Below are 21,764 nucleotides of genomic sequence, written 5' to 3'. Positions count from 1 at the left end.
CAGCCTCAAAAGCTACAGCGTATTCTTTCTGCCCATCTCCTATTTTCTTTTCCAATCTTTTCTCCATGCCGCACTTTCAGGTTTGTAATGCAGCTTCTGTCGTTGCACCAATTTCTCTTATCATTGTTTTGGATTAGACAATGCGACATAAAGTTGGAGAGTCTTGGTTTGCTTCTTTGATCGTGCCAAATTTATTCCTTATATAGTTTCAATTACCTGAGATCAAACATATTTTTAGCCACCTCCAAAATGGGACATGTATCTGCAATTCTCTTCAAGTCTTTTTTTATCACAAAATCATATAACATGGCATTGAAACAGAGAGAAATCAAAACCTTGACATCCATGCCTATCACAATAAATTACAAAGACCAAATAACTTCATCATGGTTCTCATAGTTATCAGTCAATCATATTCTAAACCAGTGCAAAAAACGAAAACAAACTCTAGACCTACCAATATTTTGTGGAAGAGATGGCTAGTAGGGATAGCAGAAGTCTGAACCCAAACTCCAATCATCCATTTCATCGATCTGGCTTTCGGGCATCCTCCAGCTTTCTATTACTTTGGAGTCATCGCAGTCTGTTAGGAGCTGTAATACCTGAATGCAAGACTCAAATTAAGTTCTTTATATTTATACTTGAAAACGATCTGTCTGCAAAGAAGAAGAATTTTTATACCTTCTGCATATTATAAGTCTTAAAAGAATGCATTTCGAGGAATAAAGCAGTCCAAGGCCCCTTGGTTTGTGTTTAATATTCTTATAATGTTAAGCAGCTATTCCGTTTATTTTAGACAGACAACATATACTCAAATAATCTAATATTTCAGGTTTTCACATAAATTTCTGCTGAATTTATAGCTTCAATACTAATTTGTATTAGTTAAGGAATCTAAACTCCTAAGATGATGAAAAGAAGTAAATTATCGTTGAAAAAAATCTCATATTACAATTAATACAGGATGATTTTCTCATCATTAAAAAAAAAAAATCAGTCCCAATAATGTTGAACCAAGTTGGTTTTATTCTAATTGAATGGTAAGTCTAACAAGATTTTATCACCGCTTCATATCAAAAAAAAAGAAAAAATGGATTTTATCACCACTGGAGGGGAGAGGATTTTTATACAGCAAGAAGACATTAACACACTTCTTTTGGGCTTTGTTTTCTAAATAAGAATTTTCAACAAGCTTGGGATTTACCTCACTGATGGATGGACGCCAGATAGATGTCTGTCTCACACAGCAGGAGGCAGTGAGCACTAATTTCTGCAACTGATCCGGGTCATATTTACCTTCGAGCTTTGGGTCAGCCAGTTCAGCTATTCTCCCAGTGTCTATAAGTGGCTTGGCCTGGACAATGCTAAATTTTATGAGTAAGAGAGCAATCAGTTGACTTAAGACTGGACGCGTGTTTTTTTTTTAGCTTATTTACCCAAAGGAGCAGGCTCTGCTTTGATGAATCCACAGGCCTCCTGCCAGTAACAATCTCCAATAACAGAACCCCAAAGGCAAAAACATCAATCTTCTCATCAACAATCCCATGCATGAAGTACTCTGGCGCCAAATACCTGCTCACGTTTCAGAAGCATGCTTCAATTTAGGAATGTCCTATAGATCTTTATTACTAGTCTTTATTACATTAACTAAGCTCATAGTCTAATGGACTTAGAGAAGGCTTTAGATGAAGATTTAGTGATGTCACTGCTCATTGTTTGAGGTTTGTTTGAAAGAGCTGTCTTTGATGTTTCAGTGAGTCGTTAGAGGCTGTCATCAGAGCTTTCCCATTCTGTATCTCATGAACTTGTTCAATGCAAAGACTAGCAATTATTTACCCAAAAGTGCCCTCTATTGGGATGACACAGTGATGAGTCCATTGTTTTGGAAGCCATTTTGCCAGTCCAAAATCTGAAATCTGTAAGAAGAAATACCCAATCAAGCCAAGAAATCCATATATACACAGGTACCCTGCTAATTCTAAATCAGACTGAACTCAATCCTTCACCTGGGGTTCAAAGTCTGGCCCAAGGAGAACATTGGAAGCCTTTATATCACGGTGAATGATTCTCCGCCTGCAGCATTTGTGAAGGTAGTGCAGACCTCTAGCAATCCCCATGGCTATCTTATATCTCACCGACCACGCGAGGAACTTGCCATTTTTACCTGAAAGCATGTTACAAAATCTGCATGTACCTCAACTTCGACGAGCAAACAAAAGAGAAAATGGGTGAATCCTCACCATGCAAAGCTGATGCCAAGCTTCCATTAGCAGCAAAATCGAAGATCAGATGAAGTCCATTCTCAATGCAGCAGCCTATCAGGGAGGCTGTGTTTGGATGGCATACATGCCCAATTATGCCTAGTTCTGTAAGGAATTCCTTCTCTTTTTGCTCACTGGTGTTGCCTCTAGCCAATCTCTTCACTGCTACAGCTTGGCCGTCATGGAGGTTTCCTTTGAATACTTCCGCATATCCTCCTTTACCGACCATATTGTCTGATTTCCAAAAAAAAAAAATCCACAAAATATGAATAACACCATGAATCATCCAAACAAATTAACCACCTTGTATTTTTTTCCCTTGTACTTCAAAGAGATGTAGATTGAAATCGGTGCCAAAATATACACAATTGAGCAGAGTAGGATTATATTAACATAGATTAATGTACTGAAATATGGAGGTGGATCTCTTTTTTTTCCGGAAAAAAAAAAGGATAGCAAACTGGATAAGTGTTTCTTTAATAAAAAAACACTGTTAATTAGAAATATTTTGAATAGTAAGAAAAAAGACTGGAAAAGAATGTGATGCAGGATAATAGAAAAATAAATTATGTATGCTGTCAAAAAGTTGGTGAAAACTTCTTACCGGGGTGGAAGTTATTTGTAGCACTAGAAATCTCTTCATAGCTAAAGCATCTCCAAGAAGGCTTCTGGTCTTCAGTGTAGGTCGAGCACCCATCAGTCTCCTTTCCGGCTAAGTGCTCTGTAGAACGAAAGAAAGGAAAGAACAGCTTGGCAATAGAAAGGCGCCTCCAAATGCCGGACCGGCTGCGACCGCTAGTCTCATTGCTAGAGGGACTAAAGCACTCCTCTGGAGCAGGGTTCTCTCCCTCAGGTCCATCTAGAACAGCTCTAGGCGAGCTCTTCTCGCAGGTACTTTGACAGGATGAAAGCCTCTTCTCTATCTTGGAATTTGACCCAAAAAGCTTCTGCAGAGGGGATGGAGCCTTATCCACATCGACGTTTTTGTTGTTCCATCTCGAGCTCAAAGATTGGTTTCCTGTTGTAGGTTGACAGAACATTAGAATACTTTTGAAGCACACCTTAGAATACTCGTACCTTCACATGTTAGAGAATCCAAAAAAGTGTCAATTGTGAAGCAGACCTGGTTTTCCAACAGCGACAACCGAGCAGCCTTCGGGAGCATACTTGATGCAATACTTTGTGATTTCAAATGAATTTCTAATGCATAATTAAAGCGCGTGTATAAGAAGCAATGCAAAGAGAGAGCTAGAAAAAAGAGAATTATCAGGAACCGAATCTGGGTGCGGGTGGCAGCAGTAGCCTCACCTTTGGGATGAATTCCTCGAGCCACCGACAAGAAGAAAGTTGGCATCGATCGATGCTGCCTCATCGGTAAGACCCCTTCCAATGCTCGAGCTGCTCCTAACCTTTGCCTCCAGCGTCACCTAAAAAATGAGAACATTTTACAACGCTTTCGCCAGATTCCACAGCATAACCTACTGCAGCATAGACAAATTTTGCAACAGTTTACCTGCTTAGTCTCACAGATATCAACAAACTCTCCAAGCATGGAAATCACAAAGTTCTTCGCTTGGCGCAGTCTAGTCTTATCTGAGTTAATTTTCTTCTCTCCTTTCCCAACTGATACAAACCAAAGTTAGAAATAGGAGTAGTGTTCTAACTATCTAGTGAGCATTCTAACTGTCAGAAAATTTAACAGATATATAGCATCTAAGATACCGACATAAAGCTCTAGATTTTACAGGATATATCGATCTAAACCAACCGAGAACATGGAAGGCAACAATGGTGTCATTTGGATGAGCTGCATTTCCAACCGCCCACGAAAGAAGCTCACTGCTAGCTCGTGCGTCGAGTGAGATACCAATGAGTATTTTACTGGAAAGAGAATGCTCCTCTATGGAATCCATTTGAGAAGCAGAGGATTAGACCTGTTGCTTTCCTAAGACCGAACGAGGGATGCCATGTCGCAAAGAAGTTTGAAATATGTAGAATAGAGAATTGCATGGATGGAGATGGGAAGAGGTGGGTAGTGGAGACCACTGTTTGATGTCATTCAAACTGACTTGCTTAAGAAGCATAGCAGAATAGGGAGGGAGGGAAGAGGAAATGAATCGTCTCATTAATAGATGGAGGGAGAGATGGCCTTCTCACCGCTGTTTTCAGCCTCCACAGTATAATGGCCTGGTTGGTGAGTGGTTTGGTTTGGGGTGGAAGCAAAGACTCAGAGATTGATTCTATCTTGTTGTTGAAGCCAAAGCATGCGGACAAGGAGGTGATGGAAAGGTTCATAAATCACTGATTAGCCTTTAACCGTGGAGGGATTCCACCTCCTGACAGAATGAGAGGCTTTGGTATTTTATTCATTTATACCACTGAGGTGGCAAGAGGGGTGCAAGAAGGGAGGGAATGGAAGGATTTGAGGAAAGATATCCTTCTACTTGACTAGGCCCAATAATAAGTTTCGAGTGGTAATGATGAGATGACTACACCATTTAGTTTTAGTAGGATTTCGTTATTCCAGTGGAACTTTACATGATGGAAGTAGACCAGTGCTGATGAAGGTCCAATGACATGCTGCAAACTAACTTCTTGGAGAGAAAAAATAAAGATACGTGCATCATGACATTCTGGGGAGCACCACCTTGACATGCCTTTGATCATAAATTTCTTGTTCACTAGAAAATATATGTACAAAACCACAAAAAAGAAAAAGGAGAGAGAGAGAGAGAGAGAAAGAGAGAGAGAGAGAGAGAGAGAAAAGAAAAAAAGGAAAAAAAAAAAAAAAAAACCGATGATGATATGTCACCAAATTTCCTCACATGAAAAGATGACAACATAACTGGTTGGCATTGTAGAAGAGACGCCCTGCCTCCAACCACTTAAACATCCTTAATGTGCTCAATTTTTTAATAGCAATACAACAAATACAATGAGTAGTTAATACATTGCTGAAACATACAGAATGAAAAAGAAATTTTAATTATCTGATGAATTCCTGGAAGAGAACCAATTTAATATAAAATGGAAAATTTACATGAACAATATTAAGGACATGTACATGACATCCCGTCCAGCTCATCTGTGAAGGCATAACTTCACAATGAAGTGTATGATATAATAATGGAGTGCTTACCACAAAAAAAAGGGATAATAATGGAGAAATATGAGGGTTAACTTATAGTGCCAGGACCACCTAATGATGCAAGCCTCCTCTTGGCAACCTTAGACCTATAACACCAGACCTCAAATGCCTCTGTCAGGTCTGGGTATCGGACATGCTCGGACCTCAGCCATTCTGCCAGTATCTCTGCCTGGTCCTGTGATGGCAAGGTAAGCACGATCAAAACAAAAGCTGATTCCAAGCTCTGCCAGATTTCACTGTCTATCCTAACCGATAACACTTCCTCGCCATTAGGTTGAACTTGCTCCACCAAAGGTCTTGTTCTCTGCACAAATGGAAGCCAAACCTTCACCACATGAAGTCTCTTTGCAGTTGGAAGTATGATATTCCCGAACCCTATTGCCTCCAAAACCTTGGAGGCCACTTCAACCACTTTCAATCTGGCGTCCAGCATGTCAACATTTGTACTCACTTGCTCAATGGCTTTTATTATGTCAACAGATGCGTCCACCCAATAATGAATCAGTTCCTTCATCATTTCCATCTTACTCAAAATCTGACAAATCCATGAGATGTCAGACAGAAGGGATTGCAGGTCCTGCATCCTGTTCATGTCTGGAGATGTGCTTAAGAAAGATTCTATCAGGTGATTGAATCTGTTTAAAAGATCCCTCACACAATTCTTGACTTCAAATTTCATAACCTCATTGTCGAAGGCCAGAATAGGGACATCGTCATCCTCAGTGAGCATATACTCAAGCTGATCCTGAGCAGAAGACTTTAGCTCTCGCATTGATGGAGGGGGTGATGATGTAGCAAAACGGATGGCAGAGATGAAAATCCCAAGCACCGCTGTTGGGTCGACAGGCCGAAGGCGTGCAAGGATCTGCCCATATTGCGAACCAAGACAAGGGATGGTCCTCAATATCTCCTCTTCCTCGGCCTCCTCCCAGGGGACAGCTTCCAGGTAGTCAATACAATCACGAGCCATCTGGTGACAGCCAAGGTGGTCAGCAACCTGGAGAATGCCAAGTGTGTTCCTTACACCATGCCAAGTGTGTGGCTCTGTTACGTAGAGGAGCCGGAGGGCACTGACATGAAAGTTGAACTCCACTTCTCGACAGTATACTTCAACACAATTTCGAGAATCAAGGATCTGGCATGTTGGCCAGTCCTCAGAAAGGCGATCTGCAAAGTACTTGCTCTTCTCTACGAGAATCTGCGAATGGCAGTAGAACCAATTATCACGCCCTTCATCGGTCCTTAGCCTGACAATTACATCACTAGTTGCACGATCGCCAATCCTAATTGGAACCTTGGATGTTTGTTTGCCCTTCACAATAAAGTGTATGAGACAATAGGCATAGAAATTGGGCCCTAACAAATTTGTCCTTGAAAATCTCTTTCAGTAAAGCAACTGAACCATTAAATTTTCAATGTAAACTGCATCAATTCTAGCAGAATATTTTCATTGGCTTGTGCTGAAGTTGATTGCAACAAAAAAAAAAAAAAAGAACCATCCCAAACATCCTGACAACTGATAATAAGCAGATGTGGTTGATTCTTTATAAGAATAGATAAGGTTGAAGTTTCATGCATTCAAAAAAGAAATAAGCACGAATACACACATCAAAATTAAGAGTAGCAGGATAAACTAAGCAATCCCAAGTTCTAGACATCCATGATCAGTATTATTGGAAGATTAAGTTTTGTAAAATACAGAAACAAGACTTCAATTCCTGGTTTGATGTTTGATAGAAGCACCGTTTGATTATTTGATTAAAAAAATATTTCTCTGATCTTATTCAAGTTCAAGTAAAACAGTAATACTAGCACAAACTAGACGAGCAGTTCAGTCTTCAAGTGTGATAAGCCAGCTTGTACTATCAATAATAGCACAAATTAAACGAGCAGTTCAGTCTTCAACTGTTAAGCTAGCTTATACTATCCTTTGCCTTGGGAGTGGGCACAGCACAACGAGACCAATAATAGAACATGCAAGAGCAATGATATTGAAAAATTCATCGTCAAATGTACAATCCCACATGGCATACAGATTGTTATCCGAAAACCATGGCACACAGATCAATTTCGATAAAGTAAAAGAATCTAACATGGGAGAAATGTATCAATTTAGACAAAGTAAAATGATGACATCCATAAAAAATAAAATATTGTTAGAATAAAAGATAAAAGGACCAGTAAACATTCAGGAGGTACCAATTAGATTTATAGCTAAACCATTTACCTTGCTTTTCTAATCAAGGAGAACAAACAAATCTTATTACTTCACCACATTATATGTTTCCCCAACAGTCCTCCCATCAGAGCTTCCAATCGAGCAATGCCTTGTGAGGACCTGTGAAACCACCAGGCCCGGATATTGCAAATCTACTACCAATCAAATGTTCCTTGACAGCCCTGCCATTTACTAGACAATATTACATGTTGCAGGCCCAAAGTTCCACCCTAACCGTTTTTTGAAAGGAGAAGATCTTAAGGCAATGTTCAAGTTCAGGGTATGACCAATGGGGCACACTTCCGTCATTCCCTTAATCAATCCAACTGACAATTTGTGGTGCTTAGGCTTGATCATTTTTTTGGGAAAGAGACTACATGTCTGTTAACTTGGTTTTTCTGATGTAAATCCTATCTTTATATGCTTCCCGTGGCAACACAATGCATGCGCCATGTCGAAGACATGGATTTGAGAACAATATCGTGTAATCCATCCCTTTTTTTCCTTCAACAACATTCAAGAGTGCTCCAAAACCTTTGCAATATCATTTTATATGCTTTCATTAAAAGGGAAAATTCATAATACTCAGAACATAGCACTTAACGTACACCGATGCAAACTCATAAGGAAAGACGATATCAATGCAGCAAATAAAAGAATTGCTTCTATGTTTGATGCACCGGACGACAAAATAATGGACTCTATAGGAAAGCCACAGTATAGAATTGAGACAAATTATATGCAGCCTATCGATCGGGAACTGGGATCAAACCACCAAATTACGAACTTTGGTCCGATAACGCGAGTTAAACCTAACACAAGCTAATCGACAGCATAAACGCATCTGAAACCATCACAGCTACCTTAAAATCTTGTAAGATTAGTCGTAATCCATCAGAAGAAGTGCATGAAATGTATTTCAGGTCATACCTTCTTGTCCTTCGAAGAGCAAGGGACCAACGGCAGTTTCCGCTCCGATTCGGCGACGCCCTCCATGCCGTTGACTGCCCCGAGCTCACATTAAAGAGGAGCAAGGGAGGAATTTGCCGCTAGAGATGAGAGGAGGCAGAGATCAATTCAAGGAAGGGTTTTTCTCGGACTCCCATGGGGGAATCCGCAAACCCTAAATAATCGCTGTTCCCAAATCAACAGAGGCAGAGCGAAAGTAGGGCGTGGATGCGGCTAGAAAACTCGATACCTTCACCTCTTCTATGGTCACAGTGGCTTCCAGAGAGAAGGGAAGCGCGCGTGAATTTTCGCGAGAGAGCGGAAATCGTGGGAAAGTATTCAAGGATTCAATATTTTGGATCAAGCGAAAACGTTATTTTTTTTTTTCTTTGGAAAAGAGAAGAGAGGGGGTGAGGAGAGCCTCAACCGTGTAACAACTTTCGGTCTTCCACTGAAGAATGTTCGATACGGATAAAATATTTTTTACTCATATCCTCTTCACCCATGATGGAACACCTGGCAGTTCTATCCCTGTGTGAGTACGTCACACCAATACTACCTAAATACCGGCAGACCAGATGGGAACTCCATCGGATAAACCAGACGAGAGGCATCTGGTTCCGCATTTAATCGACGTCCGCGCATTTCGAACCTGAGCCACTTCAGTAGAATCTCAGCGCCGTTCCAACCATGCTGCCACCTCAGTGGTAAGGCCACGCTATTTATTCACATCGGGTGGCTGTCTCTTTCGCGCGAAAGAAAACATGAACCGTTAGATCTCGACTCGCACAGCTCTCAAAGCACTAACCTCTTTCTTTCCTCTGCCTGTACAGATCTCAAAGCGGGTTGATTTTTTGAGAGAAAAAGTTATGATAGAGACTAGAGAGATGTTTATATTATGTTTAAAACTTAGATATTTTGAATTGCTTAGCTTCCAAAGATCTGAATTGTTCTCCCAAATGCGACACTTTCCCTCACAAGAAGTTTTGAGTCATGGGTGGATAACCGACACCCACATCCAAACGGGGCTTATATCTTTGAGTCACATTAGATTTAACAATGCTTGGTAAGGAAAAAGCACCGTATGAAGCAGTACATGCACCAGCTCGTAAAACCCTTGGCGATTAGATCAAGTGGCCTAGGACCGAATCTAACCTTCGCTAAGGTTTGGAGAGTTTGGAATATTCAGAAAAAAACTACTCTCATTATACAGTTCTTTTATCATATGTGATCGATTGAGCATTATTTGAACATGATTCTCCTGTTCAAAAATGTAATTTTTCAAATATTTCTAAAAAATTTTGTTTTTATTGAAATATTTGTATCTATATGCATCAAGATTCCGATTCATGGATCCCTCGGTTCGAAAAATAAGAGGTTCAAACCATTTCTTCCGACTCAAATATAATATTCCTGCAATTATATTGGAAAGGAAAAAAAACATCTTATAGCACACCTAATAAAATTACTAGTATTTCCTTCAATCGAATAAAATAAGAAGAATGTCCTGTGACATGTCACATTTTATTAATCGCCTTCACAATGTACCAATACAGACAAGGGTGTTCCACTAAACCTTGCCTGCACATCAAAATTACAGTTCAGTGCTTCAAATATTAGAACGACCGGCCCACACGATAAAAAGACCATCAACCAGTACAGGCAACAAGTCCAACGAGGAGATAACATCCATTCCACCACTTGGCTACGTCCCATGCATCAACCATGCACCATTTCCCTCCTACCCCCATAGCCCACGTAGGGATCAGCCATCTTCTGCACATCCATCTTCCCGAACACCCCATAAACACTGCTCTCCCTTCGAAACTTCCCACCTCTCATATCATCATCATCATCAACATCATAAGCATAAGCATCTATATCATCATCGCTGTTCTGGTCCATGGCCATCAGGTCTTCTTTATACCTGATGCTCTCTATCCTCATTCCCTCCCCCTGGGCCGCCGTTCCTTTGATGATCGCCACTACCTCACGCATGTCGGGCCTCCTCTCGGGCTCCCCCTGAACGCAGAGGGCGGCGGCCTCGATGACTCGCCGGAGCTGGGCCTCGTTGAAGTCCCCGCGGAGCCTCGGGTCGACGAGGTCCCGGAAGCGAGCCTTGGAGATGAGGGGATCGGCCCACTCGGTGATGGTGCGCCTGAGGCCGCCAGGGAGCTTCTCGATGGGCTTGCGGCCGGAGACGAGCTCGAGGAGGAGGATGCCGAAGCTGTAGACGTCGCAGCTCTCGGAGACTTTGCCCCACATGGCGTACTCCGGGGCGAGGTAACCCAGCGTGCCCTTCACTCTCGTGGTCATGTGGCTTACCCCGTCGGGAATGAGCTTGGCGAAGCCGAAGTCGGCAACCAGGGGCTCAAACTCGGAGTCCAGGAGAACGTTGCTCGCCTTGATGTCCCGGTGGATGATGTGGGGTTTCACCTCATGGTGCAGATACCTGAAATACCAAAGCTCTTGCATCAAGTTTGTTTCGTCTGATCTTTTAATTTTTTTCTCAAAATTAGCTAAATTAATTTTTGGCCTTTTTCAGCCACATTGGGCAGAAATGAATCAGGTGTCATCTGCAGGAGAAATTGTAGCGTGGGTTCTTCTTTTTTTTTTTCTTTTTTTTTTGGCTGAGACAGATGAATCATACAATCTTAGTACAGATACATCCAAAAAAAGTAAAAATACAGCATATTTCAGAGCGCACCAGGCAGCTCACTCTTCCCAACCCAGAAGTAATTGGCTATATATGAGGCTATCTAGTCCGCAGCTTCGTTAGCCTCTCTGTAAACATGCATAGCCTGGAAAGCCACCTCACCATAGACCATGGCTCGGATGTTTCGGATCAAGAGGTAGCAATCATCTGCACCGCCAATAATCCGCTGAACCCAAAGGGTTCATTAAATATCACCAATTTCGCTGTTGAGAGATCGACCACATATATACAAGTTGCCTGGTGCAGGTCATAAGCAGGATGACCAGGAATCCAGCCTAGTCGGGTCCAGGATTGTTGGTAGCCCGTGCAATGCCTAGGCCCAATTCTGACTTCGTCGCAACCAGCCGATCATTGGGTTGGACAGGGATAAAACTGGGTCGAGTACAATGTTTTATTGAATTGCATGCTCAAACCTAACGCCAACTCTCTGGGCTTCCAATTACTCACTCGATTTGAACCCAAGTGGTTGAAGTTAAATCCATGCAAACAGATATCATGTCAAGAGCTCTAAGAGGTTTTATAAAGTTAAAACAGGATGAAATTGAAGCCGGGAAATATTGTGGTTCGCACCCTTTAAGCTCGGTTAATCTTTGCGTAGGCCGTGGGTTAGACACTTGAATTGTTTCCTGCAATAGCTCACTGTAAAAATATACAGTGCCAAAAGAGAAATTTTTGCCTATGTTCTCCTAAAATTGGTCTCGCTCAACAACTTATCTTCTAGTTTCTGCTTTCATGCATGAACAACACTGACAAGCAGTAAAATTATTGTACGAATCTTTGCTCAAGCAAGGTATTTTAGAGAAACTTACACCAGTCCTTCTGCGGATCCGAGTATGATATTCATCCTTCTTTTCCAGTCCAACTGCGCTTCACCCCTGAACTCGCCGTGGAGGTGGGACAACAGACTCAGATTGGGCATGTAGTCATAGACGATAAGCCTATGCTCCGCTCCAGCACAATAACCTCTAAGACCAAGCAGGTTCTTATGTCGAACCCTTGCAAGGACCTCAACCTCTACTGCGAATTCCATCTCAGCTTTCGAATTCATGGCTTTCAACTTCTTCACAGCTATCTATATAGCCTCAATTCAAAAACAAGGTCGAAAAGAAGAAACCAAGTTAGAGCTACGTGTACAAATTACAGCACAAATTTCTTGATAACATCAAGTTTAGGCCCAAAACTGAGAGCCCCAATTACCTGAAGCCCATCAGTTGTCTTTCCCCAGTAAACGCTTCCAAACCCACCCTCGCCGAGCATATTGTCCTCGCTGAATCCATTAGTGGCTGCATATAGCTCCTTGTAGGTAAATATCCTCCATGAACTATTAGCTGCTCCATTTACAAATCTAAGCCCAGAAAAATTGGACACAGTTGAGAGACCTCCACCACGTACCGTAATAATTCAATGAAACTTTGAGTTCAACACCCCTACTTACCCTTGATCGACCCTCTTGGCACCACAGCACCAGCTCATCGACGAGCCCATCGAGACCACCGTCGTCTTCGCTGGTGATCGCCAGAGCTACCACAGTTTGGCTCTCTGGTGTCTCATCTCTTGGCCATCAAGTACAGGAGATGGAGATGGGACAGAGTACGCGTTCGTATTTTTAAACCGGGCCGAGGGCGTTCCGGTCATCGCGAGAGCACGCTGGCCGCCCTTCGCCGGCTCTGGAGGAGATCGAGAGTCAAGCTTCAGATACCAAACATGGTAATGACCGCCTCCTTGCTGTACACGTGTACAAATGGGGACGGAAGACGCTCCGGAACGGCAGCGGGTTCCCGTCTGCTTGATCCGTCGCAGGCCGTCGGAGGATTCGTGAATTTTTTTTGTACTTAAATATAAGTTTCTGCCACGTGGATGCCTTAGCGATGGATTTGACCTCTCTGGTCGGATACGCTGTCAGAATCCAGTAACAAAAGAACGGAATCTTAGATTGGTCCGCATGGCACCACTGCTGTCCTTGGTTTGACATAGTTATATACGAGAAACGAACTGGGAAACGCACTTTCCTAAAAGATTTTTGTCCTATTAGATGGTTTCAGAGGAGATCCAGCTGGGTGAACATTTATTTGGCCAGCCCAATTCCACTCTGGTTTCTTGGAGGACATGCATAAGATTCCTCACTAATGTATTTCACCACAGGGAGGACGGATTTGATTTCACTTACAGCAATTCATGGAACAAGTGAGATTAATCATTGGAGGGTCAGCATTTTAAGACTGACTATTAGTAGGATTTTTTTTATATTTTTTTAGAGCAGGTATGGTCAAATTATTAAATTAATCAAAGAACAAAGAGATAAAAAATGAAAAAAGATTAAAAATTTAGAAGAAAAATGAGCTATCTATGATAAATTCAAGAAGATTCTTTGTAATATCCCTACCAGCTAATTGCCATGCCTTATAAGTTGAAAGAAGGATCATGCCAATAATTTCTTGTGCAAATGCCCCTCTCCTTAATAACTGCATCGATGTCCAAGGATGCTCCAAAGGAAAAATTCAATGCACCAATAGCTCTATCCTTAGAGATAAGGAGATCGAAAGCTGAGCATTACTGTGTCTAGGCATCCATCCTAATAGAGAGAGCAAGGAAGAAGATCTGCAAAGCAAATCGGGTAGAGGATGAGAATACCATGTGAACACATTGCTGAGATTGAATTTTTCTTCATATGTATTTCTTAGTTTATATGTAAGTAGATTTGTTGATCTGCCCCTCATATTCTGGATGACTTAATTATTGCACTCTCACCATCCAAACTTCCCTTCGGATGGATCATTCTAGCCATCATCCCATGGTCAATTTGGATTGAAAGGAACAACCGGACCTTTAAAGAAATAATGGCAGCAATCAAGATCAGATCATCAATCTTAGCTCAAATGCTGCGAAGATGGATTTATCATGTAAAAGGAAAGAAAGGTATGTAATTTTAACTTTAACTTGTCTTTTATTTGTTTACTTTGTATTTTTTGTTTTCTTTTCTCTCTACCCTTGTAGCGATTTCATCTACTTAATAAGATCGAGCAGGGCTCCTTCCCTCCTTTCCTCAAAAAAAAAAAAATTTACTTCTCTCACTCAAACAGACATTACAGATGTAATTATTTGGAAAAGAGATTAGGATTCGGACGTCTAACATTTTAGTAGATGCATGTAGACAGACTTCATTCTGGAAATTGTCGCCACATAAATGTTACATCCGTTTATCTAATTATATTTAGCATAGAAAAAACGCATCCGAGAGAGAATGGAAGCTATGGCGGCCCAAGTGGTTGCCTTTCAAACAGTTCCCGAATAGAAGTCCAGGCCTAGATTTTGTCTCAATCGCCGTCCACAGCAAAGTGGCTCGGAAGGCCCATCAGAAAGATAGATTCATCCGGCCTGTTACATAACTGCTTACAAACTTTCGAAGGAAATAAATGCTCACCGAAATAAACAGGAAATGAATGATAAACTAAAAATTTCATAAAGATATAATTTATCTACCAAAAACAAGATATGATTTGCAATTAAAAGGGGGAAAATAAGATATATTAGGCACTTCTATACAAACAACAATTCAAATTATATAGCACGACATGCTCAAATTTATTATAATTCTATGACATATTTGATACACCACTAGCTGCAATGTAAGTAGATCAAACTTTGTATCCAGATTTTACAGAGAGGCGGTTCTCGAGAGGTAATATGTTCCATTCAGTTAATATTTAAGATTCTATGTGTTTGGGGGAAAAAGGTTGCCTCCGAGCAGGAGGCGACCGAGAATCCCTCCGAGCAGGAGGCGACCGAGAATCCCTCCGAGCAGGAGGCGACCAGGCATCCCTCCGAGCAGGAGGCAACCGAGAATCCCTCCGAGCAAGAGGCAACCGGGCATCCCTCTGAGTAAGGGGTGGCCGAGTGGATCCTGAAGGGCTTGAAAGTGCCCAAGCGGCTCCTCCGACTAGGAAGCATTCGAGCGGTAAACCGCCATTATCGTATTCTCCCACGAATCGTGCCCTATCCTTACTAACAATCGATGCGTATGGCCTCCCCAGTCATTTAGCTCACGTAACAATTAAAGCGTATGGCCTCTCGGAACGCCTAGTTCACTCGATAATCAATGCATGTGACCTCTGCAGGCATGTGGCTCGTATGGCTCACTCAACAATTAAGACGCATGGCTCCTGTTGTCTACGAATGTTTAGCTCCACACGGCAAACCTACTTGGTCATAAACGACAGTATGGTTCCGTAGTAATTCAAAGACTCAAGCTTGATCTCCTACGAAGACAGCATTGATTTACGTGATCGAGCATTAACTCCCACTGTACGTCCAACCATACGGCAGTGCCTTCGCCCCGTCACATCACAGGTAACCCAGCCCTCTCTATAAAAGGAGAACTTCTCCATTTTTAAGGAAGGAGGGATAAAAGTTCTGACTATTTACGGCTACAGTTCATTCATACATTTGCCCCCTCTGACTTAAGCATCGGATGGCCGGCGCCGGAAACCCCGGCCACCGGCCTCTTGTAGGTCTTCCGGAGGACGCCGCACATTGCCGGGTCGCCGTCATTCGCCAAGCCTTCCTGGAGCTCCTCCTTCCTGGCCCAGTGGTCGCCTCCGGGTCCAAATTCCAGTAACACTATCAATTTTTCTAAGCAGTTTCTAGACATTAAGGGCTGTTTGGAAATGATTCACCAGATCGGCTGGATCAGGAGGGAAAGAGACAAAGGGATGGAGAGAAAAGAAACAGGAGATTAGAGAAGGAGAGCAAGGCGGTCAAGCACCCTGATCCCTATCTAATAATAAAAGATATAAAGATCTTCTTTTATCTCGTTGGAACTACACTGGCGATCCAGGTGATCTCTCTTCTCTAGGAGTGGCAAATTACTCCGCTCCAACGAGCACCTTCTCTTCTCTAGGAGCGGCAACTTACTCCGCTCCAACGAGTACTCGACTCAATCCGAACCTAATGGAGTGGATTTTATATAATCCATTGCAAATTCAGAGCGGGTATAGATAATGGTAAAATAGGTTCCAAATTCAATTCGAATATATATATATAGCTCTTCACAAATCATCTCTCTATAGCAAAAAATAATTAATTTGTATGCACAAAAGAAAACTGCGAGATGCTAGCATAGACCGGGGATGGATATCAGATCCATGCTCGGTCATTTACCATCCTATACCCCTAAATCTTAAAAACAAAAATAAAAAAAGCACTTTATGTGGAACCGTATGAGAAAGAGGTGGCATGCAATATTTTTATTTTCTTGCTGATATTAGGAAAAGGAAAAACAGAAGAAATTTTTTTTTTTTTAGTTCACAATCGAAATCGAAAATAAAATTAGAATGGATTGAAACGGTAATTGTATTTGCTATATTTCTCTATGCACTTATTTATGACTTGAATTAAAATCGGAATGAGATTTGAATAATAAAGAATAGTCATAATTAGATTCTGGAGGATTGAGGCATTCCTAACTCTCTTCAGCCAAATAGTTAGAATGGAAGTCATTCATTTATATTCTTATTTCTAGGTGTTTGCATCTAAAATAATGTACTTTAAGTATTTGGATTCATGTAATTCAACTTGGCTAGGTCTCCCCTCCCTTACTTTCAAAAAAATTAAGAAAAAAAATTAAAGAAAAGAAAGAAGGAAAAAAAATAAGCTCCAGCCTTAAAGTAAGTCGTTTTGCTTGTATATATTCATGAAACCAAATCAATAAGTTTTATTCGAATTTATATTGACCTAATTATTTATAGCATGTTTGGAGATAGATTTCAGGCAAACAATGACCACATTTTAAGAAGAACAATAAGCATTATAATTGGTGTTTTGTCAAAAAAAAAAAGAAGGGGGGGGTTAAGTCTAGGTTGCTTCTTTTTTTTTCTTTTGGTGCAACGGCAGCTCATGCTGTTTTAACATGAGCACAATCTGCTACATCAGAAGCAAAAAGTCTACAGAAAGCAAAAGGAAATGAGAAGAAACTCTCCCGAGTGGTGAGCAGCAAACGAGGCGACGCAGTCAGCAGCTTGATTCGCCTCTCGAAGGACATGCCTGACTTGGATAGCCCGGCACTCCCGTAACATCCGTTGCATGTCACACAGAAGCGAGTGCTCCACCTCGTCCTGCCCCTCCTCCCGAAGATGCGCGATCAGCGAAGCAGAGACCCCCTCCAAAATGATTCAGCCAGCCTGCAACACATGTCTCGCATAGAAAAGTTCCTTCCATGCTGCCCTAAGCTCCGGCCCAAAAGCCGAGTCGTCGAAGGACCGACATCTCCCAGCCGCAACCAGCTTAGCACCATGGTCTCTTATCACAAAAGCCGATCACGCCCAATCACCGACGGCGGGTACGCTTCCATCAAAATTTACTTTTAGATGGCCAGAGAGTGGAGGCTTCCAAAAAACAAGAACAAATTTGGGCACTATAGTAGCGAAACGGAAGTATCAGATGTTCCTAGCCATCACAAATAAATCGATTTAATAATCTCCACTCTCTGATAAAGAGCTCGCTCGACAACAGACCTCGTGGGCCCTCCGCCCCTCAAACCTCACCGACTAGGTTGCTTTTGTCAGGTGAGTATTTAAGCATCCTTGGCATTTACGAGCAACAGATGAAAGGTATAGCTGGCTTATCGAGAAAGGTGCAACCATATATGCCGTATGGTTGTGAATATGATCTCACTGTTTAAACTATTTTTTTATATTTGAAAAGATAATGCATGAGCCAGTACAGCATTGAAGGAGCATCTCTTGGTTATTTGTCGCATCGGTCAGTTATATTAATATATCTAGAAAATATCAGTACGATGCTCCGTGGCAGCGCGTACAGCCGATGGCTTTTAACCATGTGGTCGTGGATTCGGTTCCTACGGACGGCGAGGTAGTTTTGTTTTATTATTTTTATAACAAAATTTATTCCATCGTGGTACTTTATCTGTCGTTTTTGTTCTCACACATCACCGTTCTGCCGGCCACAAGCTCTAATAATTCTTTTTCGCCACCCCGCGTCCAAATCGAAGCAGTACCCATTTCTTTCCCCGTTCCCCTGATTTTACGCCAACTCTGTGGCCTAGCTTTTCTCGCCTCATTATGATGAGAGCAAAATGCAAAGTATGGTTTTAATCAGGAAATAAGGAAGAGCGCGATCAGTCGTTTTCGATAGCTTTGGCTGGAAAAATTGTAGTTGCTGGTGGCCATGGTCGCATTTATATGGAAATTGATTGAAACCAACCGTGACCTCGATCACCAGCAAAACTTTACCAAATAATGTAGCTGGCGGAGTCATGCAGACGTGGCCGGATGTTAACGTTTGCACCCCCTGTCGTGCTAATACAGTTGAGACCAGATTGAAGTCAATGGAAACCGGCCGTTTTCCAGCTTTGTGGTCCTCCTGTATTCGATGGATACATGTGAGCATGTAAAAACCAAACCTAGGCTGGAGGGGTTTTTTTTTTACCCCAACCATATCCAATTTAATATTCAGATCATGATTCTAAAGCTCGAGCCAACTCATTAACCGATCACTTCAGATCAGATTGATGTGAATGATTTTAGACTTGATAGATTATTTGGGTAGGGTCGAGGTAAATATGACTTCGATCCGACTTAGAATATTTGGATTCGGGTCGGAACATGTAAGATCGGATTTTGTAGTCAAATTCTAGCTATTTTTTATAACTAATATAGAATAATCAATAACTAAATATAAAATTACTAAAAAATATAAAAAATAGATAGAACTAATTTAACTCGAATTCTTATTCAAAATTTTTTAATTTCATCCAAGTAGTTGGTCATTTTTAAGTTTACAAACTATAATTTTTAAAATATACATGTATATATATATAGGGCATTATAAATAAGAAGTCGACAAAACAAATAGAGCATGTGAATGCATTTAAATATAATTGACTGAAAATAGATGAAAGAATATGTAGTTATTGAAATGAAAAAATATAATTGGGAAAGATGTCTAGAGTAAAGGAGAACGAGGTTTATATGATTCAGATTTTTGAATATAGTCGGATCGTGTTTAGGTTGAATTGGATCGATTTTCCATAGATCCAAATGAGACACGAATGATATACATGTCGAGTTGCATTGAAAACTATATATAAAACCTAAGTATGACTAGGAGTTTTCATCAGATCCAATTTTTGGAGACCCAACCTATCGAATCTTCGAATGGAGATTGGGTCGGAACTGACGAGAGATATGACATATCTTTCTTGGTGAGATTAAAACCCTATGTTTAATTCTTAACTAACATTTTAATTGGTTTTTGAACCTTACTTTTTTTTTCTTTCTTAATTTATTCTTCTTGTTCTTCTCCTTAGGGCTTGTTTTGTCGTGGATAATTTGGTGTCAACAAATAAAGCCCATATGAGATTACCATATTTGATATGAAAAGTGTATGCGAGAGATAGTAAAATAAATAGTGAATCTCATTTCTAATTTTCTGAGAGAGAAGATAAAAAATAGTGGTATTTATTTTTTCACACTATATTACCGAGTGGATGTAATCTAAAACTATCATTTGTTGACAAAAATGCCCTCACTTATTTTATATTAATATTGTATTAATCATATTATATAATTAATATCAATTATATTAATATTATATTAATATATCATTGAATATTTTTTTTATAAAAAGTAATATATTTAATATATTAATATGTATTTATAAATATATATTAGTTATTGATAGATAATTAACAAAAATTTATTAATTATCAATAAATCTAAAATATGATTATTAATAATTGATATATTTATTTTTATACCAAAACATACAAAACTTTATTTATAATAGAAAAAATAATTTATAATATATGTATAATTAATTTAAAAATATTTAAATTAAACAATATTTTATGTAACTATGTGTATAAGTTATATAAATATATTTCAATATTCAAAATAACTAATATTGACAGCATTTATGTAAGTGGACCATTTATGTAAGTGGATCATAAATGGCCAACAAATGGACTGATAAAACAAATGTTATTATTTGAATTATTTATTTAAAAATATTGTTAGAAATTTGATAATATTTTTATATAAGATTGCCTTCAATCAAATATAGTCATCTTTCTTCTAATACCATATATTTGAGTAATTTTTTTACCAACCAAAAATAGCAAAAAAATCTAGATTATCCTATAATCTGATGTACCTCAACTAAACGAACTCACAAGAATATTAATTATTTGCTGCATCTAATTTGCTTCATACTCACTCGTAAAAGTTTTTAGTTGGCAACACATGGAGCTCATCCAACAATAGTTGTCACAACCTAGGACCTCGTCCAAAAAGTATAGTCGGAAAGTATTTTTTGGGTTTCATGGTTCTGTATAATTATTCAAGATTTTTTGGTAACTAATCGATGTAGGACTAAACACACGCCCACACAGATCCTCACATACTTCTTCCATTCAAGCTTTGACATTTTCGTCGTACTAAAGGTTCAAATCTAATTACAAGCACCACGATCGGTCTGTAGTCAGTCTCTATAAATTCATGATGTAGTGTTCCTAAATCTACTTAGGTTATGGCCAAGTTGGCTCTGATATTATTTGTCACAATTTGGGATTTCGTCCAAAAAAAAGCTAGTCGAAAGTTATTTATTAAGTTCATATAAGTATCCAATTTTTTTTTAATAAATAACTGATATGAAACTAAATAAATTCCTGTATAGATCCTCACAATATTACTGCAATGGACGGTAGCATGCAGGATTTCTATGTTTTAGTCCTGCCAGTGTTTACTCGGTTTGCAAATCATGACTTGAACAATGACATGATTGCTAAGCGTGGTGATGCTCTCATCCGATATATAAAGCCAGAGAGATGGTAATGCTTGCAACGAACCCCTCCGATGTGAACTTATTCTTCCCAAGTATTTCTAAGCATCTTCTCGCGAGTGACGGATTGGACGAAATAAAAAAAAAATGCTAAAAGGCCGAGCCTATCAGTAAAACCTTTCTGCGTCGCTGCGTATACAACGTGTCACAAGGAAATTGGTGCTCCATGCCCCCACCCATACCACGTGGCGTGCAGCTGTCCAAGCAAAAATTTTGATGCGCAATATCGTGACAGAACCAAAATGATGAAGGGCCGGCATCGATGAAAGAAATATGGACGGATTTTTTATTTTATCGATTTTTTTGGAACAAAATCATATAAGGTCGACACTATAAAATATCATAGGATGAATTTTTATTTTACCATATTTTTTCTAATATACATTTTAAAGTGAAAAATCTAAAAGTCAAATAGGATAGAACTCTTATTAATAATAGACCCAGTCAATTCCATAACCCAAAAAAATTAAAAAATAATTTGCATGTGCCAAAAAATTCGTCTACAAAGAGAGACTGTAAATATTCTTTTTCTTTCTCATCGAGTATCTCCATCTATCCTTTATCTTATCAAGCCATCCATACCATTTGTGAGATCTTCCTTCTTTTCTCAAATCTCTT

The 21,764-nt window shown here is 40.0% G+C and overlaps 3 protein-coding genes across 3 annotated transcripts; all 3 read right to left on the bottom strand.

Moving 5' to 3' along the window:
• Window positions 1–231: 231 nt before the first annotated feature.
• LOC103701701 (probable receptor-like serine/threonine-protein kinase At5g57670) lies at window positions 232–4,999 on the bottom strand. The gene is made up of 11 exons (XM_008783867.3): window positions 4,030–4,999; window positions 3,775–3,884; window positions 3,570–3,688; window positions 3,385–3,461; window positions 2,866–3,279; window positions 2,241–2,495; window positions 2,007–2,164; window positions 1,837–1,916; window positions 1,437–1,572; window positions 1,205–1,354; window positions 232–602 (listed from the first exon to the last, which is right to left on the bottom strand). The coding sequence occupies exons 1-11, from the start codon at window positions 4,172–4,174 to the stop codon at window positions 480–482; spliced, it is 1,767 nt and encodes a 588-aa protein (XP_008782089.1). The 5' UTR covers window positions 4,175–4,999; the 3' UTR covers window positions 232–479.
• A 224-nt stretch (window positions 5,000–5,223) lies between these two features.
• Window positions 5,224–8,945, bottom strand: LOC103701700 (BTB/POZ domain-containing protein At3g05675). The gene is made up of 2 exons (XM_008783866.4): window positions 8,558–8,945; window positions 5,224–6,721 (listed from the first exon to the last, which is right to left on the bottom strand). The coding sequence occupies exons 1-2, from the start codon at window positions 8,621–8,623 to the stop codon at window positions 5,438–5,440; spliced, it is 1,350 nt and encodes a 449-aa protein (XP_008782088.1). The 5' UTR covers window positions 8,624–8,945; the 3' UTR covers window positions 5,224–5,437.
• A 1,112-nt stretch (window positions 8,946–10,057) lies between these two features.
• On the bottom strand, window positions 10,058–12,869 carry LOC103701699 (PTI1-like tyrosine-protein kinase At3g15890). The gene is made up of 4 exons (XM_008783865.4): window positions 12,727–12,869; window positions 12,489–12,636; window positions 12,101–12,363; window positions 10,058–11,027 (listed from the first exon to the last, which is right to left on the bottom strand). The coding sequence occupies exons 1-4, from the start codon at window positions 12,774–12,776 to the stop codon at window positions 10,295–10,297; spliced, it is 1,194 nt and encodes a 397-aa protein (XP_008782087.1). The 5' UTR covers window positions 12,777–12,869; the 3' UTR covers window positions 10,058–10,294.
• Window positions 12,870–21,764: the final 8,895 nt, after the last annotated feature.

This window comes from Phoenix dactylifera, chromosome 1 (assembly GCF_009389715.1).
Source record: "Phoenix dactylifera cultivar Barhee BC4 chromosome 1, palm_55x_up_171113_PBpolish2nd_filt_p, whole genome shotgun sequence".
Lineage (NCBI taxonomy): Eukaryota > Viridiplantae > Streptophyta > Magnoliopsida > Arecales > Arecaceae > Phoenix > Phoenix dactylifera.
This window is presented reverse-complemented; position numbering and strand designations above follow the sequence as displayed.

Bases quoted from the DNA above. Each gene is read 5' to 3' on its own strand.
- LOC103701701 (XM_008783867.3), bottom strand. From the start codon at position 4,174: ATGGATTCCATAGAGGAGCATTCTCTTTCCAGTAAAATACTCATTGGT. The intron at 1,917-2,006 runs GTGAAGGATTGA...TTCTTCTTACAG, and splicing joins GGCCAGACTTTGAACCCCAG to ATTTCAGATTTTGGACTGGC. The intron at 1,573-1,836 runs GTAAATAATTGC...AAACGTGAGCAG, and splicing joins CCAATAGAGGGCACTTTTGG to GTATTTGGCGCCAGAGTACT.
- LOC103701700 (XM_008783866.4), bottom strand. From the start codon at position 8,623: ATGGAGGGCGTCGCCGAATCGGAGCGGAAACTGCCGTTGGTCCCTTGC. The intron at 6,722-8,557 runs GTATGACCTGAA...TTTATTGTGAAG, and splicing joins GCTCTTCGAAGGACAAGAAG to GGCAAACAAACATCCAAGGT.
- LOC103701699 (XM_008783865.4), bottom strand. From the start codon at position 12,776: ATGGGCTCGTCGATGAGCTGGTGCTGTGGTGCCAAGAGGGTCGATCAA. The intron at 12,364-12,488 runs GTAATTGGGGCT...GAGGCTATATAG, and splicing joins AGACAACTGATGGGCTTCAG to ATAGCTGTGAAGAAGTTGAA. The intron at 11,028-12,100 runs GTAAGTTTCTCT...TTGGTATTTCAG, and splicing joins GGATCCGCAGAAGGACTGGT to GTATCTGCACCATGAGGTGA.